Source organism: Microplitis demolitor, chromosome 10, assembly GCF_026212275.2.
Source record: "Microplitis demolitor isolate Queensland-Clemson2020A chromosome 10, iyMicDemo2.1a, whole genome shotgun sequence".
NCBI classification, from domain to species: Eukaryota; Metazoa; Arthropoda; class Insecta; order Hymenoptera; family Braconidae; genus Microplitis; species Microplitis demolitor.
Genome location: NC_068554.1, coordinates 3,507,165 through 3,526,055, shown reverse-complemented (window position 1 = coordinate 3,526,055; position 18,891 = coordinate 3,507,165). Strand labels below are relative to the sequence as shown.

At 32.5% G+C, this 18,891-nt stretch overlaps 4 protein-coding genes across 4 annotated transcripts; all 4 read left to right on the top strand.

Annotated features, from left to right (window-relative positions):
• The first annotated feature begins 102 nt into the window (after positions 1-102).
• LOC103570050 (facilitated trehalose transporter Tret1) lies at positions 103-2,556 on the top strand. The gene is made up of 5 exons (XM_008547651.2): positions 103-187; positions 250-779; positions 852-1,157; positions 1,221-1,423; positions 2,265-2,556. Exons 1-5 carry the CDS (start codon positions 103-105, stop codon positions 2,554-2,556), a joined length of 1,416 nt encoding a protein of 471 aa, XP_008545873.2.
• Positions 2,557-3,043: 487 nt separating this feature from the next.
• Positions 3,044-11,653, top strand: LOC103569915 (uncharacterized). The gene is made up of 10 exons (XM_014441975.2): positions 3,044-3,932; positions 4,631-4,826; positions 4,951-5,395; positions 5,468-5,779; positions 5,850-6,232; positions 8,432-8,532; positions 8,960-9,155; positions 10,058-10,502; positions 10,572-10,883; positions 10,945-11,653. The coding sequence occupies exons 1-10, from the start codon at positions 3,674-3,676 to the stop codon at positions 11,335-11,337; spliced, it is 3,042 nt and encodes a 1,013-aa protein (XP_014297461.2). The 5' UTR covers positions 3,044-3,673; the 3' UTR covers positions 11,338-11,653.
• A 78-nt stretch (positions 11,654-11,731) lies between these two features.
• LOC103569916 (uncharacterized) lies at positions 11,732-17,340 on the top strand. Its single transcript, XM_053742456.1, has 10 exons — positions 11,732-11,976; positions 12,921-13,116; positions 13,191-13,635; positions 13,700-14,011; positions 14,076-14,456; positions 14,678-14,702; positions 15,410-15,605; positions 15,793-16,261; positions 16,337-16,648; positions 16,717-17,340. The coding sequence occupies exons 1-10, from the start codon at positions 11,925-11,927 to the stop codon at positions 17,107-17,109; spliced, it is 2,781 nt and encodes a 926-aa protein (XP_053598431.1). The 5' UTR covers positions 11,732-11,924; the 3' UTR covers positions 17,110-17,340.
• On the top strand, positions 14,474-15,850 carry LOC103570051 (uncharacterized). Its single transcript, XM_014441976.2, has 2 exons — positions 14,474-15,216; positions 15,410-15,850. The coding sequence occupies exons 1-2, from the start codon at positions 15,093-15,095 to the stop codon at positions 15,607-15,609; spliced, it is 324 nt and encodes a 107-aa protein (XP_014297462.1). The 5' UTR covers positions 14,474-15,092; the 3' UTR covers positions 15,610-15,850.
• Positions 17,341-18,891: the final 1,551 nt, after the last annotated feature.

Genomic DNA, 18,891 nt, shown 5'->3' with positions numbered 1-18,891 from the left:
TAACATAAACAATCATATAAATTAAAAAAACAAGTCTGGAGAAACTGGAGATTTGAATTTTATTTATATACTTTTGTAAAAGAGTTGCTCAGACTCTGAGAAATGGAGACGACAGGTATGATGATCGAATCTCCGCCTACTAATCAAGAAAGCAAAAAATTATGGCAATATTTGGCAGCATGCTCAGGTAATTAAATACTTTAATTATTTAAATCAAATAAATAATTTTATTTGCTTCTTTTTTGTCAGCTAGCATTTTAGCGATCGGCGTTGGCAGTTCGCTGGCATGGACTTCGCCAGTGTTACCTAAACTCGCTGCAAAAGATTCGTGGTTTCCGGTTAGTGAGGATGAAGGTTCTTGGGTAAGTTCTCTGTTAGCTATTGGTGCAATAGCTGGAGCACTTCCTGCTGGACCTCTAGCTGACAAACTTGGTCGTAAAAAAGCACTCCTACTTCTCGCGGGACCGTTTCTTCTTTCCTGGGTGATGATAACTTTTGCAAGAAATGTTTGGATTCTCTATACCGCTCGATTTACCGGCGGTATTTCTGTCGGAGCGTCTTGTGTCCTGGTGCCAACTTACATCGCCGAAATAGCGTCTCCATCAGCTCGCGGTACTCTTGGAGCAATGTTTCAATTATTTCTTGCTTTTGGAATTGTTTTAACTTTTGTACTGGGTTCGACAGTTTCTTACACTGTCCTGGGAATTATTTGCGGGCTTGTTGAAGTTGTTTTCATCGCGACCTTCTTCTGGATGCCGGAATCGCCGATGTGGCTTGTGGTAATTTTGTAAAACTAATTAATTAGATACTAAAATGATATATTTATTTTATAATAAATATAATTGTCTAAGGGACAAGGAAGAAAACCTGAAGCTTCAATAGCCCTCGGAGTATTCAGAGGCGACGGCTATGATACCAGTCAAGAAATAACTGATATGCAGAAAGAAGTTGAAGAAAACGCCGCCAGAAAAAGTTCCGTGTTTGATTTAATTAAGACTTCCGGTGCTAGAAAAGCTGTCTTAGCTTCCTTTGGCACTATGGCATTTCAACAGCTATCTGGAGTAAATGCTGTCATTTTTTATACAGTCACAATTTTCAAAGCTGCCGGCAGCAGTTTGAACTCTGATGTCGCTGCTATCATTGTCGCTCTAGTCCAAGTAATTTATTTAAAAACTTTTTTATTTAAATTATTTATTTAAATTTATTTGTATATTAATTAGGCGGTGATGGCTGGCGTCGCAGCTCTCATTGTTGATCGAGCGGGAAGAAAACCTCTTTTAATATTTTCTTCGTCTTTCATGTCCATTAGTCTTGTTGCTCTTGGATTGTATTTTAATCTGAAAGATAGCGGCAAAGATGTTTCTAATCTTGGCTGGTTACCTTTGGTGTCTTTGACTCTCTTCATGATTGCATTTTCTGTCGGGTAATTATAAGTTATTAACTTTTACTACATGAGTGTGAGCGTACACTGTAAAAATTTTCAGAGTGAACGTGGATCAAATTCGGAGTAATGACTGTATTTTTTAAATCTTTGGAGTAGAATTTACTCCGGAGTTTTTTTTATATCAAAACTCCAAATTGGAGTGAATGCGGATTTTAAATAAAATCCAGTTCACTTCGCGGTAAAAACAAACTCCCCATTTACTCCGCATGCCGAGTGATTTTTTTGTAAAACTCCGAGTGCTGGAGTTAATTCGGATTTAAATAAAATCCATAATCACTCCCGAATTAACTCCCTTTTTTTTACAGTGCAGCAGATAAAAGACAATTTATAAATTTTAAATAAATAAATTATTAAATTAAATTTAAAAAAAGGCCATTTGGTAGCCGAAATGGAAATAGATTTCTCATTATTTCTTATTTTTGAAGTTTTTAGGTAAAATTGACTTAAAAATTAACTTTTTTAATGAATTTCGAGCCCAAAAAACCGCCAAAAATAAAATAATTTGCAAATTTAAATTGTCACCTTTTCCTATACAACCAATTTTTTAAATTTTCGAATTTGATGAAGTTCTATTTTTTGAAAAATAGATTTTCCGAATCTATTTTTTCAGGGTCTACTTTTCAGGGACTATTTTTTTCGAGTTTTTTTTTACGATTACTATTCATTTTAAAGGATACAAATTTAAAAATTTGTTTTCTATATACATTTTATTTATTAATTTAAAAATTAAAAAAATTGTCATCTATGTTCTCACTCATCTTTACTTAAACAATTTAAATTTAAATTTAATTAACATCAATTAATTAAAATTTTTTGACAGACTGGGACCGATTCCTTGGATGATTATGGGAGAATTATTTACAACAGAAACAAAAGCTATGGCTTCAGGATTGGCTGTAATGTTGAATTGGTTCTTAGTATTTTTAGTCACTAAAACATTTCCATCGATGAAAGAAGGAATAGGCGCTGCTGCAACTTTTTGGGTTTTCGCCGGCATAATGGCGGGTGCTACGGTCTTTGAATATTTATTTGTTCTTGAAACCAAAGGAAAAACATTACAAGAAATTCAAAATGAATTGAATGGAAATACCGAGAGACAAAGACGTTCTTAAACTTTTTTTTATTCTAGTCCATTATTTTTATATTTATACATTTTATTCATATCACACATTATCATTTATTAATTTTACGTGAGTATCATCAATCACAATAATGATAGCAATAGATATTATATTTGATAAGGAATAAGCGACTACTTCAATGCATTTTTTACCGATTAAATCTAGGAAATTTTCGTACTAAGACTAAAAAAAATTTACGAACTTGAGATTAATTATCAATAAATTCTTTATCAATTGATAATTTTATTTTAAAAATTAAAATCAAATAAAATCACGATCATCTATAAGTACATATATAAGCTACTAGAATTTATATAAAAAAAAAAAAAATGTAATTGCTTCTTGATTGATTTATTATCAATACATTTTTACTATTAATTATTGACAATATAATTTTATAAAAAATATATATATATTCTATGTACAATAAATAAGAATATTGAATAAAAAATATTTAAAAAGTAGACTACTCTCAGAATATTCGAAATGTATAAGATAATAGCTTGTAAATTGATGTCGATTAAAAGAGATAAAAACGGAGTGTTATCAAGCGAAATAGCATAATTGTTAATTATTATCAAATGGCATCAGAATAGCCCATTGAAGATTCATATTCAATCCAGTTGTCGTTTCTGGCATTACGTCACAGCTTTTCAAAACTAAACTCCTTATAATTGTTATTTAAAATATTATTATTTTTTAATAACAATTAAAAACTGACGGAACTGTAATTACACTAACCAGGTGATAGGTTTGTCTGTAAAATTTATTCCAACGCAGATGTTCCCGGTGGTTAATTATAAATTCTTCTTCATCTGAAACTCATCGTAATTAATTTACGTTATTAATTTAAAATTAAATAGTGCACTGAAAAAATTTTCGGAGTGAACGTGGATTAAATCCAAAGTGGACGATTCCCTTCTACAGGGAGTTTATTTTAATATTAAAACTCCGAATTGGAGTGATAATCACTCCCGATTTTTTTTTAGTGTAATTGAGTGATAGTTTATTAAATTAAATAATAGTATTTATTATTCAATAGAAAAAGTATAAAAATATCAATCAGAGATTACAAGAACGTAAAAGTTGTAGATCACCGACCCCCACTATGACCACTACGGAGGATTCGTTAATGATAGAGGGGCGATATAAAGAGTATCAATACGAAGCAGTGGCTACGAGTTTTCCTGTGTCACGTTTAGACTTTCATACTACCCTCGATACTAATCCAAACAATTATTCTGCAACCACTGATTTTTACGATAAACTTAAAACTGATAAAGAGTCAATCAACAGTCACAAAAAATTAAACACCATGAGCCACGAAAAAGGCTCTAAATTACTTCAATTTATTGCTGCCACTGCTGGTAATTACTAAAACATTAACAGTAATTTTTTTCATCACTTTCATTAATTTTCTTTTATTTTTTAATTTAAAAAAGTAATTCCGCAAAAGTATTTTCAATTACAAATATGAGTGACGATAAAACGATACGGGTAATAAAAACTAACGAGGAAGTTTATTCAATTATGATAATAATTCTATTGAAACGTACAACGGAAATAAATCATTACTTGTTTCAAGTGTCTAGTGTTTATATGCTACGAAAATAATTTTCAAATTGATAAGTAATCGAATTTAATATCATTAACTGTGACGTTTGCATTACAATATTGTTTGTGCAACTGTTTCAAAGTTTATCATTTTGTTAATCAAATACTGATCATTTATACCCACCCACTTGTGATTACTTTTTATCACTCGTCTTTAAACCAAACGACTACGAAAAAAAGTTACTGAAACTAGTAAAGTAGACAAGTAAAAAACATAAAGTAAAGCGATAAATAATTAACAATTGTACTGCGAGTAATTACAGTGTTGATAGCGGAGTCACTTGATGTTTTTTTTACCGCGTAGTGAAGCGATAAAATAAACAAAACGTGGATTCAAAGCTCGATTATTGAACAGCAGATTTGTTTATTTTGAATTTGAAAATTATTTAACACCGCGATTTTATTATATTTTAATATATATGATGTATATGTATGTATGTAATCCCGATAGCAAACATCGCCGTGGTGGCTGGAGGCGCAATGCTGGGATGGACAAGTCCGATTCTGTTGATGCTGAAAGAAAACCCGCCGAATGAAGAAAATCCTTTGGGTCGAGCCATCAGTGAAGAAGAGGCTTCATGGATTGGATCACTTACTCCAGTGGGTGCATTGATCGGATGTTTTTTTGCTGGTTATTTAGCTGAAATGTAAAGAATTTATTTCTTATTAATAATTTAAATCCAAATTCACTCTGTTATTCGGAGTCTCGGATTTTTTGAAAAAAATCACTCCTATATGAAGAAAATTGTTTAAATTTACTGATAATTACAGATGGGGAAGACGGACGACGTTATTGTCTAGCATAATTCCTTCGATCCTAGGCTGGATTCTCATCGCCACGGGAGAAACTGTTGAAATTTTTTACGTCGCGAGGTTTATTTTTGGAGTTTCGTTGTCTATTTCTTTTACTGTTTTACCGATGTACTGCGGCGAGATCGCAGAGACTTCGATTCGAGGGATACTTGGGTCTTTTTTGCAATTATTTATCACCATAGGTCTACTATGGGCGTACAGTATCGGTCCTTATGTCTCGTATACTACATTTTGGATCACTTGTGGTGCATTGCCGATTGCTTTCTTTGTTTTCTTCTTCACTATGCCAGAGTCCCCTTATTATCTGGCTGCGAAAGGTCGGAAGGAGGAAGTTATCAGTGTGCTGGCAAGATTACGGGGAAAAAGTAAAGATGCAGTACGAATTGAGGCTGATGAAATAGAGGTAAGTAAAATAAATGATAATTTTTTTTTAATTACTTTGTATACTACAGTAAATTGTTTGAATTTTAATTAGGCGACCGTCCAGGAAGCTTATAATAAAGAAGCGGCAATAACGGACTTGTTCACGGTCAAAGCCAATTTCAAAGCACTTATTTTCACGTGTTTGCTTGTTATTTTTCAACAAATGACTGGGATTAATGTAGTTCTTTTTTACTCGGAGAATATTTTTGCGAGCGCTGGAAATTCTGGTATCAGCTCATCCATCGAAACAATTATTGTCGGAATAGTACAGCTGATTGCTTCCTGTGTCACGCCTCTGGTTGTCGACCGACTGGGACGGAGGATACTTTTGATAATCTCTGGTATAGGCACCGCTCTAAGTCTTGTAGGTTTAATTTAAATTAATTTTTATTTGATTAAATTAATATGGTTTTGATGAAATTTAAAATTTTTAGGGAGTTCTTGGACTCTTCTTTTTCCTCAAAGATTCTGCGAAAAGTGATGTTAGTAATATCGGCTGGTTACCGATAGCTTCATTGATAATTTTCATAGCGACTTACAGTATTGGCTGGGGTCCGCTTCCTTGGGCAGTTATGGGAGAGATGTTTAGCACGGAAGTTAAATCAAAAGCATCTGGAATAGTAGTTTTCGCTTGTTGGTTTTTGGCCTTTTTGATAACTAAATATTTCAGTAACATCGCGTTGGCATTTGGTCAATACACAGCCTTCTGGTTATTTGGAGTTTTTTGTATACTAAGTGTTCTCTTTACTGTTTTTATTTTACCAGAAACAAAAGGAAAATCACTTCAAGAAATTCAAAATGAACTCAGTGGATGTAGGCATAAATAATTAATTTTATTTAAATAAATAATTGGACACGAAAAAAAAGAACTATCTATAATGAGAAACTCACTTAAAGTTGAAACATGAATAATTATACACTGCAAAAAAAGCGTTGTTAAAAATGGACTCAATTTAGCACTGCGCATTGTTAAAGTTAAATAATACTGGTGTAGGCGGTGTTAAAATATCGGTTTGAAAAAAAATTCTACGTATAGAAATTAGAAAAAAAATGTATTATGCATAAAAAATTATGAGTTTGATGAATATCATCAAGAGGAAATTTAAATTTTGTTATGTACTTATTTAAATAATTATTTGTTATACGTAATTTATTTAAAAATTACACAATTTTACGGCCACCATTTCAATCACCAATAGTTTAATTAATTAATAGTAGTGATCGAGTAAAATATTTTTAAACCGGTAAAGAATATATACACCGATGCAGTGTTATTTTAATACCGCTTTCGGTGTTGAAATTTAACACCGAAAATTTTAAAACCTACACCACTTTAACTTACCCCGATTTTTTTTTACAGCGAAACATAAGTATTAAAATTTATTGTCGATGCCAGAAAAATTAATATTTTAATTTAAAAAATTTTTTGACACGTTTTATAAAATTTAGAGCTGGGAATGTTAAAATTCCCTATACTGACACCCAGGTTCTGGGTTATATCAAACTAATTTTTAAAGTTTACTTCTTTCTGTACTGAGAAAAAAAACTCTTTCGAAAACAATATTTTTTCGAGTAATAAATAGATATAAATTATTGCGTTATTAATTTTATATTTATCGCGAAGAATCATTTTTTTGAGAAAAGAAAAACAGAATTTATTTACAGTACTGCAAAAAAAAAAAAAAAATAAAATCAAAATATCTTTTAAGGTAGTTGTCCTGCTACAATATTGTCAAAAAGTTATGAGCCATATGCGTGGTAAGAGTAGATTAGGTTGTAATTAAAATGAGACATTACCTAACACTACTCATATATACTTATACACAAATACTGTTGAACATTTTCTTAAATTATAATTCGACAACATCGCATATGCTTCACCAGTTGCTGTATAGTCTACTGAGTATCTGTTTAAATTTACCGCTCAAATAGCCAATGCATACTCGCGTGCAACGTTGTCAGATTCTTTCTGTCGATTGCATCCATAAGTATATTTTTTATTTATTGTTAAACTTGGAATTACTATATCTCCACAATGAGATGGTGAATCCTTTTTTTCTTTTTTTCAATTCAGGATAAATTCATTAATTTTATGTTAGTTTTTCAAAAATTTCTGACTGTTAGACTTTTTATTAGAATCAAGAACGCGACTCAAAACGTATACTCCTCATTGCTCGCAATGTTAATTATTCAAACTTTGATTATAAATATCTCGAATTAGAGATGGTCATTCGATTTCAAATTTTAATGGTAATTGTATTTTAATACCCTTAATAAGTATAAAAAAATTTTATAACCTTCTGACACTATGTCCGTCACCCGACAACTTAATAAATCAACCTTAATAAATTTGGATTTCTTCTATTGAGAAAATTATTTGAATGAAATCTTGAATAGCATAATTTTTTTGGTAAAAATATACAATGATTCGAAAGTATTTGCCGTTTTTAAAAAATAACTGTGATTTCTAACCTTGTGCCTCATTTGAAATAATAAATTCTATATTTTATCTATTTGAACGATTTACACGATAAAGTATTAAAAATAAGTATAATTTAATATTTAATGTTAAACAAATAATTATATAAAATAATTAAATTATCCCTGCATTTTTTTATTTCACTAGATTATCAAAAAGGATAACCAATTAATCGATTTCAATTATGAGTATTATAAAATATAAATATTATCATATGTATGCTCAGATGAATAATAATAAAAACCAGTAGAGTGTTAAAAGTTTATCAGACAGAACTTATTTTAATGACAAATGTTTCCGACGTTTCAATTGGACTTTTTTCTTCATATGTAATAACTCGTTGTAAAAGATTATTATCTATTCGTCAAGAAGGCAAATGATGATTGTAAAATTATTAAATTGCAGTAGCCTTCATCTGCTAGCAATTAAAGGTTGACAACTTAGAATATTAATTGTTCTAGTAGATTCTAGTTATTTTTACATTAATTACTTACTTTAATTTATTGTTTTTCGTTTATTAACGTAGTGTATAGTTTAATATAACGGTGAAATATTTAACGAAAGAACGAGATCCAACGTCAATACAATGAAGGGCAATAAAGGCTCAAAATTACTACAATTTGCTGCTGGTATTGCTGGTAATTTATCGTTATTATAAAACATCTTGTATATATTTATAATTATATTGTTGCGTTTAATGTTTTCCTGCTTTAAACACTTATTTTTTATTTTTATTGTAGAAGAAAAAAAAATACTGAAACTTTGACACGAATGCGATGAAAAAAACAAAGATAAATAATTATATTGCATAATGAAGACATTTGAGAGTAGTGGGGATCTGGTTATTAATTTAGCAAATTATTTTTCAACTTCCCGCTATGAAAATTGAATTTTTTTTTTAAATTAAAATGACAGTAGGACGCAGAAATTATTGCAGTTAAACTTCCATTTAATTGTACAATTAATTATTAGCATTATTAGAAATAAATTTTACTTGTCATGAGCTTAAAATTATTGAGCATTGAATACTATATCGATTGATGATAAAAATGTACATGGTTTCAGCAAATATTTGTATAATGGCGGGAAGCGCAGCAATGGCTTGGTCGAACCCGATTCTGTTGATGCTCAAAGAAGATCCGGTAAATGAAGAAAACCCACTGGGTCGGCCTATTAGTGAGGAAGAATCCTCTTGGATCGGATCAATGGTGACAGTGGGTATATTAATTATTTGTTTATTTCCAGGATATTTGGCTGAAAAGTAAGTACGATATATCAAAATATTAATCAGTGAATGATAGCTTAACCAGTGAATGAACGCTCGGGTTTTTGAATATTCTAATATAGAAGGATCCAAAAAAATTATAAGTCAAATAGATTTCGTCAGTTGAACGGCAATGAAGTATTTTTTGTTGCAATTGTGATTAAAGTCGAAATGATGTCAGAAAAAATTAAATGATGTTCATTTACTGGTCGTGTTTCCAGACAGTATTCAAGTCGGAATGGCTGCTTTACGACGTCTTTTTGAAGACGTCCTCAAGAAGTCTTATTATGACTTCTTAAAGATGTCATTTTTAAGAACTCTTAATTAAGAGTTCTTGCAGATTCTATAAATAAGACGTCAGTTTTGTAACATCTAAATCTATTCTTCTTTGAACTTCTTTATGAAGTCAAAATGAGGAGTTCCTCAAAGATGTCATGGTAAATTCATATTCAAGTCTTATTTTCGAAGTCAGAAAAATGAACGCTTTGAGAACTCTTTTTAAAGACGTCTTACTGAATTCGCGACATTTTTACAATGTCGACATTCTAATTAGCAAAGTGTCCAACTCAATTCCAAAAAATCCTCCATTTATGCGAACAAAAAGAAGTTAAAAATTTATTTTCATCTAAAAATCGATTCCATATCTATTATGTGTATAGTATTTTTGTCAAGATTACTCAAATGATATTTTCTCTGAGTATTAGTATCTGAAAATTGCACAGAATCACCAACGAAAAATAATTAGTTAAACAATTTGCTAATTAGAACGTCGATATAAATTTTATTTTATACTTTCATTAACTAAAATAAAGTTTTAAATGCCCGACAATGAAGCGGTTGCTAAAAATGGTACTTCTGACTTATTTGGAGATGATAAATATACATAGCGGTGATTTCAGGTGGGGAAGACGAGCAGCTCTGTTATCTAGCGTCGTACCATATCTTCTCGGTTGGATAATCCTTGCCACAGGTAAAAGTATCGAAGCCTTGTATGTAGCAAGATTTATGTCAGGTCTAGGTATTGCTGTTGCATTCGCAATATTGCCAATGTACTGCGGCGAAATTGCTGAGACATCAATTCGAGGGATACTTGGTTCGTTGTTTCAAATATTTACCACTCTTGGTCAATTATGGGCGTACTGTATTGGTCCGTACGTTTCTTATACCCATTACTGGATCGCTTGTGCTGTTTTGCCGATAGCGTTCTTCGTTCTCTTCTTACCCATGCCAGAGTCTCCGCACTACCTGGCAGCAAAAGGTCGGACAGAGGAAGTCATCAAAGTGCTGGCAAGGCTGCGTGGGAAGAGTGAAGATGCTGTTAGATACGAAGCAAATGAAATAGAGGTTTCAAACAAATTTATACTATCAATTTAAATGTTGATAATCTTACGAATCCATTGTATGTTTCATCAGGCAGCCGTTCGAGAAAATTTAAATAGAACAGCGACAATCATGGACTTGTTTAAAGTAAAGGCTAATGTAAAAGCGTTATTTATTACATGTGCATTAGTAACTTTTCAACAGATGAGTGGCATCATTGTCGTTCTTCTTTACTCAGAACTTATATTTGCAAGTGCTGGGAACGTTGGTATCAGCTCATCGGTTGAAACTATTATTGTAGGACTAGTTCAGTTATTTGGTTCGTGTGTCAATCCGCTGGTTGTCGACCGATTGGGACGCAGGATACTTTTGATCATCTCTGGTACAGGCTCCGCTCTAAGTCTTGTAAGTTAATCACTCAATTAATTAAATTCCATAACAATGAAGATGTGACTGTATTCTTTAGGGAGCGCTTGGACTCTTCTTTTATCTGAAAGATGCAACAAAAAGTGATGTCAGTGGTATTGGTTGGTTACCATTAACTTCAATGATTATCTATATGTCAACGTATAGTGTTGGATTGGGTCCTCTTCCCTGGACAATTATGGGGGAAATGTTTTCCCCAGAAATAAAAACCAAAGCCTCAGGAATAACTGTATTTATTTTTTGTTTTTTGGCATTTGTTGTCAGTAAATATTTTATAAGTATTGCAGTATCATTTGGTCAATTCACTGCCTTTTGGTTTTTTGGAGTTTTTTGTATTCTAAGTGTTCTCTTTACGGTTTTCATTTTACCAGAAACAAAAGGAAAATCGCTCCAAGAAATTCAAAAGGAACTTGCCGGAAAAGCTAGAAAATAATAAATTGTCACAGTTAATTATTTAAAAAAAAAAAATTTTAAACTTCTGAAATAGATTATCATATTTTTATTTTTAATTCACTACATCATGTTCTAGAGTTTTTGAAAATTTGCAATTTTCTTAGCGGGAAGTTAAAAAATCAAATTTAAGATATTTTTTTTGTCCCAGGTGTTTATGATTCCGTTTGCTAATAAATCCATATAAAATAAAGCATCTAATACTAAGTAATTATTAAATCGATTTTGATCATAAGCAATAACAAAAGTAGTGTGTCCGTTGATGTATTGTTAATAATAAAAACCAGTAGAAAAATGTACCCGACGTATTTGTTAAGTGTCTTATTTTTTTTATATTATACCTCGTTGCTAAAAATATCTTATCTATTAATTAAGATTAAAAAATTTATTACTGTAAAATTATCAAGTTAAAATCGCTATAATAGTCGCATTTTTGTTTCAAATATTAGAGTTTTACGCTTTTTAAAAGTAAGTCAAATAATAATCATTTTTTTCTTTAAATACTTTGATGCTCAGTTCCAGCTTATTGTTACGGTAAAACATTAATTAGTGCTAGTTAACGTCAGCATAATGAAAAACAGTGGAGGTTCAAAACGACTACAATTTGCTGCGGCCATTGCAGGTAATTTACTGTTACTATCAACCCTTGATAGATTTTTATAATTAAATTGTTGTATAACATAATCTTTTTTTAAATTTTTATTGTGAAAAAAAAAAATGATACTTTATATAACACGCATAAAAATATACGATAGTAAAAATTGCGTTACATAATAAACATATTAAAGAATAATAATCCTACGGTAAGATTTATTTGTAGTTTCACTTTCATCAAATTCTGTAGTCAATTAACAAATACAAAATTTGCTACTCAGGAACTGTAAAAATATTAAGAGGCACCGCGTTTGAAATTTTATACCTTAAAATATAACATACTACAATTTTAGATGCCTATCTTAGATAGTTTTTGAGTTACAGCCATCTGAAAAGCAGTCGCTAATTGGTTCTCAAAACTAATTTTTAAAAATTGCTGCAGTTATAACTCGAAGACAAATCATCCGCTCGATTTGATTCTTTTTGCAGCTTCTTTTAAATGTTTCTCCATACCACGAACCTGGAGTTTTCCGATCGAATAGAAAATGTAATTTTGCCAAACCAAAAATCATCAAATTTTCGCGCGAAATTTAAAACTTTTTTAAAAACTCCGTCATTTTGTTAAATTTAAAGTTTTTTTCGATCGGCGTTTATATTACGGACAATTCCTTCTAGTTTAAAAAACTTTTGGTTTTTTTTTTCATCCACTGCAAAGGTCTCTGTCACTGCAGCAGTGGGGACTTTTTTTTGAAGCGGGAGATTGCGAATTTCGCTGAATTTTCAATTTTTTGTCCAAAAATTTAATCATGTATTTATTATATACCCACAAATATGTCTTTAAAACATTAAAATATTCAATACAGTAGTTTTCTTTAAAAAAATTCCCAAAAATCACTTTTTTCAGACGGTCACACCAATGGTGCCCGTTGAATATTTAATGTATACATTGATAATAAATTTTTATGATTCCAGCAAATATTTGCACAATGTCAGGTGGCGCAGTCTTGGTTTGGTCTAGTCCAACTCTGTTGATACTCAGAGAAGATCCAGTAAATGAAGAAAATCCCCTAGGACGACCTATCAGCGCAGAAGAAGCATCTTGGGTTGAATCACTGGCGTCAATGGGTGTATTGGCTGGTTGTTTATTGCCAGGATATCTGGCTGGAAAGTAAATATGAATCATCGACGCATTAACTCTATCGTCATATCCGGAGATGATAAGTAACATAACGTTTATTGCAGATGGGGGAGACGCGCAACTCTGTTATCCAGCGTTGTACCATATCTTATAGGCTGGTCATTGGTTGGTGCAGCAAGAAGTATAGAAGTTCTGTATGCAGGGAGATTTATTTTAGGTCTTGCAATTTCAGTCGCATTCGCTGTAATTTCGATCTACTGTGGCGAAATTGCTGACCCATCAATCCGAGGGATACTCGGCGCACTATTTCAAGTATCTATTACTCTTGGTGAACTATGGGCATTTTGTATTGGTCCGTACGTTTCGTATATAAGTTTATGTATCGCTTGTGCTGCACTGCCGATCGCATTTTTTATTTCCTTCTACATAATGCCTGAATCTCCATATTATTTGGCGGCAAAAAATCGCAATGAGGATGTTGTCAGAGTGCTGGCAAATCTGCGAGGAAAGAGTGAAGATGACGTTCAAATTGAAGCTGATGAAATCGAGGTTCTAATTTATACATTCAATTCCAATGTTAATAATCTTATGAATAAATTTTATGTTTCATTAGATAACGGTACGGGTAAATTGTCATCAAAAAGCTACAATCATGGACTTGTTTAAGGTCAAGGCAAACTTGAAAGCGCTATTTATTTCATGTGCTTTAGTATCTTTTCAACAGATCAGTGGCATCGCGGTGGTTGTTGGTTACTTAGAAGTCATATTTGCAAGTGCTGGAAAAACTGGTATGAGTTCAGCGCTGGAAGCCATCATCGTGGGAGTAGTTCAGTTATTGAGTTCGTGTATCAATCCACTACTTGTCGAACGATTGGGACGCAGGATACTTTTGATCATCTCTGGTACAGGATCCGCTCTAAGTCTTGTAAGTCGATCACTCAATTAATTGAATTCCATAGCAATGAAGATGATTGGTTTTTTTTTTTCAGGGAGCGCTCGGACTCTTCTTTTATCTCAAGGATGCAGCAGAAAGTGATGTCAGTGGCATTGGTTGGCTGCCATTATCTTCGTTGATTTTATACATCATTACCTACAGTGTTGGATTGGGTCCCCTTCCTTGGACAATTATAGGGGAAATTTTTTCCCCAGAAATTAAGATTAAAGCGTCAACAATAACCGTCTTCACTTGTCTATTTTTCGCAGTTATGATGAATAAATATTTTATTGGTATTGCGACAGCATATGGTCATTACACCGCATTTTGGTTTTTTGGAAGTTTTAGTATGTTGAGTGTTTTTTTCACTGTTTTCATTTTACCAGAAACAAAAGGAAAATCACTTCAAGAAATTCAAAACGAACTTGCAGGAAAAGCTCATTAATAATTTATTGTTTTATCAATTATTTTTTAATAAAGCTTTAAATTTAAATATCAAAAAATTACATTACAATTTTATTTGTAAACAACAAATCTGTCATTAAAACCCGATTTTGATAACTTTTTTTATTAGTTACAATTGTTAATAATTTTTTTTTTTACAAATCGTTTTGGAGGCTTAATATAAAGCTCAAATTTTTTTTTAATTTTTTAAAGGGCATTAAAGTCCTGCGCCCTTTAGGTTTTTTCAATTTTGAGAAGCTTCTTAAAGACAAGAGGTCGTACAAAATGTACACAGAAAAAAAAAATTTCTTATTAAATAATTTTAATAAATTAATATTTTATTGAATTGTTGAAGATGATAATCAATAGATCGATTCTGATTAAAAGCAAAACAACCGCGTCATCAAGTGTAATGATAATGTAAAAATTCGGCAGAGCAATCGAAAGGTAATTTATCAGATATTACTTATTAATGATATTCATATCGTAACTGAATGTGTGTCAGAGGTTTTATTTAAATTATTTTTCGTCCGTGGTATCGCGTCGCTAATTAATTCCATGGCATCCATAAAGTTTTTGAGTATTAATTCGTGATTTCTTCTTTACTTTGAACAACAATAATTCTACAATGAGTAACTTTGTCAAACAAGGCTTTTGGGATAAAAAAAATTCTCTCGCAAACAGCAATAAAGTCAAGATAATTAACGTCGAAAAGGGCTCCAAGGCACCACAATTTATTGCAGCTATTGCTGGTAATTATTTTTTTATTTATAATTTAAATTGAGCACCATTTTTTTTAAAAAGAAAATTATTACGTCGTAACAAAAAAAAATTAAGTTCAATAGCTCGATTACTTCATGATAGAGTACGATATTTATCAGCGAGATGATAAGTTGTTATTTTATTAAATCATACGACCATGTCATACTTTGGTTTGGATTTCAGCGAACATATGTGTGATGGCTGGTGGCGCGATGGTTGTCTGGTCAAATCCAATTCTTCTGATGCTTGGAGAAGATCCTGTGAATAAAGAAAATCCTCTGGGTCGGTCTATCAGCGCAGAAGAAGAATCTTGGATTGGATCATTGAATGTGATGGGTTCAATGATCGGAAGTCTTTTTCCAGGATATTTTGCTGAAAGGTAATAAAATTAAGAGCCCGTTCATAAAATTCGTCACGATAAATTTTACCTTTTTAGACCTCTCCCCTCTTTGTCACGCTGTCACATTTTCTGCGGCCCCCCTATCAATATCGCATCACAAATGATATATTCTCCCCCCTAAGTGCGAACGTATTTTAAAATTGGCCCCTTATTAATGGGTCTTACTAAATATCGATATCGTCAATTACAGATTTGGAAGACGTACAATTTTATTGGCTAGCGTGATACCGTCAATCTTAACTTGGATGCTGATAGGCATCGGAAAAAGTATACCAGTCCTGTACATTGCAAGGTTCATTTCAGGAGTAGCCGTTGCTATTGGATTCGCTGTGATTCCTATGTACTCGGGTGAAATTGCAGAGACATCAATTCGCGGGATGCTTGGTTCATTTTTTCAAGTATCTGTTACCCTAGGTCAATTATGGGCATACTGTATCGGTCCGTACGTTTCTTACACAAATTACTGCATCGCTTGTGCTGTTTTGCCGATTGTCTTCTTCGTTCTCTTCTTACCCATGCCAGAGTCCCCTTACTACCTGGCAGCAAAAGGTCAGACAGAGGAAGTCGTCAAAGTGCTGGCAAGGCTGCGCGGAAAGAGTGAAGATGCTGTTAGATGCGAAGCGAGTGAAATCGAGGTTTTAAATCAATTCATATTATCAGTTTCAATAGCAATGATTAGTATCATATATATTTATTGTATATTCCACTAGGCATATGTTCAAAAATCTTATTATCAGAAAGCGACGATCATGGACTTGTTTAAGGTCAAGGCAAACTTTAAAGCTCTGGTTATAACATGCTTACTGGTGTCTTTTCAACAGATGAGTGGCATCATTGTCGTTCTTCTTTACTCAGAACTTATACTTGCAAGTGCAGGAGACAGCGGCATCAGCTCAGCACTTGAAACCATTATTGTAGGACTGGTCAAGCTGATCAGTACCTGTGCTAATCCACTGGTTGTTGACCGACTTGGGCGTAATATACTGCTGATCATTTCCGGCATAGGCACAAGCTTAAGTCTCGTAAGTCAACAGTTCAATTTATTCAATTCCGTCATTACACTTTGAAGAAATGAAACGTTTTTTTTTAGGGAGCACTTGGAATCTTCTTTTACCTCAAGGATGCAATTAGATGTGATGTCAGCGGTGTTGGTTGGCTGCCAATATCTTCGCTGATTATGTATATGGCGACCTATAGCGTTGGATTAGGTCCTCTTCCTTGGACAATTATGGGGGAAATTTTCGCACCGGAAGTAAAGTCCAGGTCAACAGCAATAACTGTATTCCTTAGTTGTTTTTTAGCATTTGTTATTAGTAAATATTTTATAAATATTGCAACGTCGTTTGGCCAATACCCTGCCTTTATGTTCTTCAGTTTTTGTTGCATTCTAAGTGTCTTGTTTACTGTATTTGTGATGCCCGAAACAAAAGGAAAATCACTGCAAGAAATTCAAGACGAACTTGGCGGGAAATCTCGTAAATAAATAATTATTTTAAAAGTTATAAACTAAAATTTAAATGTCATTGTTTTCTTTTTTTGACCTTCAACTGTCGTCATTAATCAGTATCATGTGCATGGTAACTTTTATTATTAGTTGCGATAAATTAGACTTGATAAACTTTTGTTTTATTTAAGGCCATTCTCCAAGGGTGCCCCCAAGTTTTTTCCAAAAAATGTGGCGCTACCTGGTAGCTGGCAGCCGCACTAAAAAGTACTTGAGCTGAAAAAGTTTATAATTAAATTAAAATTATTTTTTAAAATCATTAGTTAGTTTAAGAAAAATTTAAAACCTGAGATTGGAAAATAATATTTTCATTGACCTTGAACTGTCAATATCATATTTATTTTATATGAGTAATTAAAAAATAATTTTAATATTTATCTAAAAAAGGCCAACGTACAAGTAATTTTAAAGACACATAGAATATTAAAAAAATTACTTACAGTAATTATAAATACCCAGTTGAGCGTAGTTTCTTTAATAAAATTCAGCATTATATTTGCCGTTTAGTAACTTTTTATTTTGACAGATGTAAACATCAGGTCTGTACTATTTTGTGGGCGCGTGCAGGGCGGGGTGCCCAAGAGAGATCCGAACGAAAATGTAGCCAACGCAACAAACGCAAGAAAATTTAAAAGCAAAATTGGTCAATATCAAAATATATACATTCCACAGCTTATATATTACACTAAATGAAGTACAAATCAAAGAAAAACTCTAAATTGATATGACACTTATACTTTAATCGTAAAATGTGATAATTGAACAAAAATCCAGTTACCAACATGAAAAAAACAAATAGTATGAATAACAAACTCTGTAAAAGTATATCTAAGCTAAATTTTTCAAAAAAGAGACAATTCACATCACGTCGAACACAAACTCAACCGTCGGTAAAGTAAATCTCGATAGGTAACTGACTAAGTAGGTAATCAAGTCTTAAGCTATAATGGCCCTGATAACACGAGTTGATCGAGAAAAAGTTGGTCATTCATTAGTTTCCGACCAACTTGACGACAAGTTATCGACAACTTCAGCTTTTGCAACTTTTGGCTACAAGTTACCGCCAACTTTCTCAGAAAGTTGGCGGCAGTATGGAGCCGCAACTGGAATGCAAGTTTCTGAGGAAATTGAAAGTAAACTTACCGTCAACTTATGATCACCAACTTTTGCAAGCAACTTTTGCCACCAACTTTCTCAGAAAGTGATCGTCAACTTTTTGGATTTACAACTTTTGCCACCAACTTTCTCAGAAAATGTCCATCAACTATTGGAGGTACCAACTGTTGGCGATCAACTTGGTTCCAGTTGCGGCTGCAAGTTTCTCGTCAGTTTCTCGCCAACTTGGCTATCAGGGGGAATTTAAAAAATTTTTTTATATTTTTAAATTAGCCCCTGATAGCACGAGTTGATTGTGAAAAAGTTGGTCATTCATTAGTTTCCGACCAACTTGACGACAATTTGTCAACAACTTTAGATTTTGCAACTTTTGGCTACAAGTTACCGCCAACTTTCTCAGAAAGATGGCGCCAGTATGGAGCTGCAACTGGAATGCAAGTTTTTGAGGAAATTGAAAGTAAACTTACCGTCAACTTATGATCACCAACTATTGCAAGCAACTTTTGCCACCAACTTTCTCAGAAAATGTCTATCAACTATTGGAAGTACCAATTGTTGGTGGTCAACTTAGTGTCGAGTTGCGGCTGCAAGTTTCTCGTCAGTTTCTCGCCAACTTGGCTATCAGGGAGTATAAAATGCTTAAAT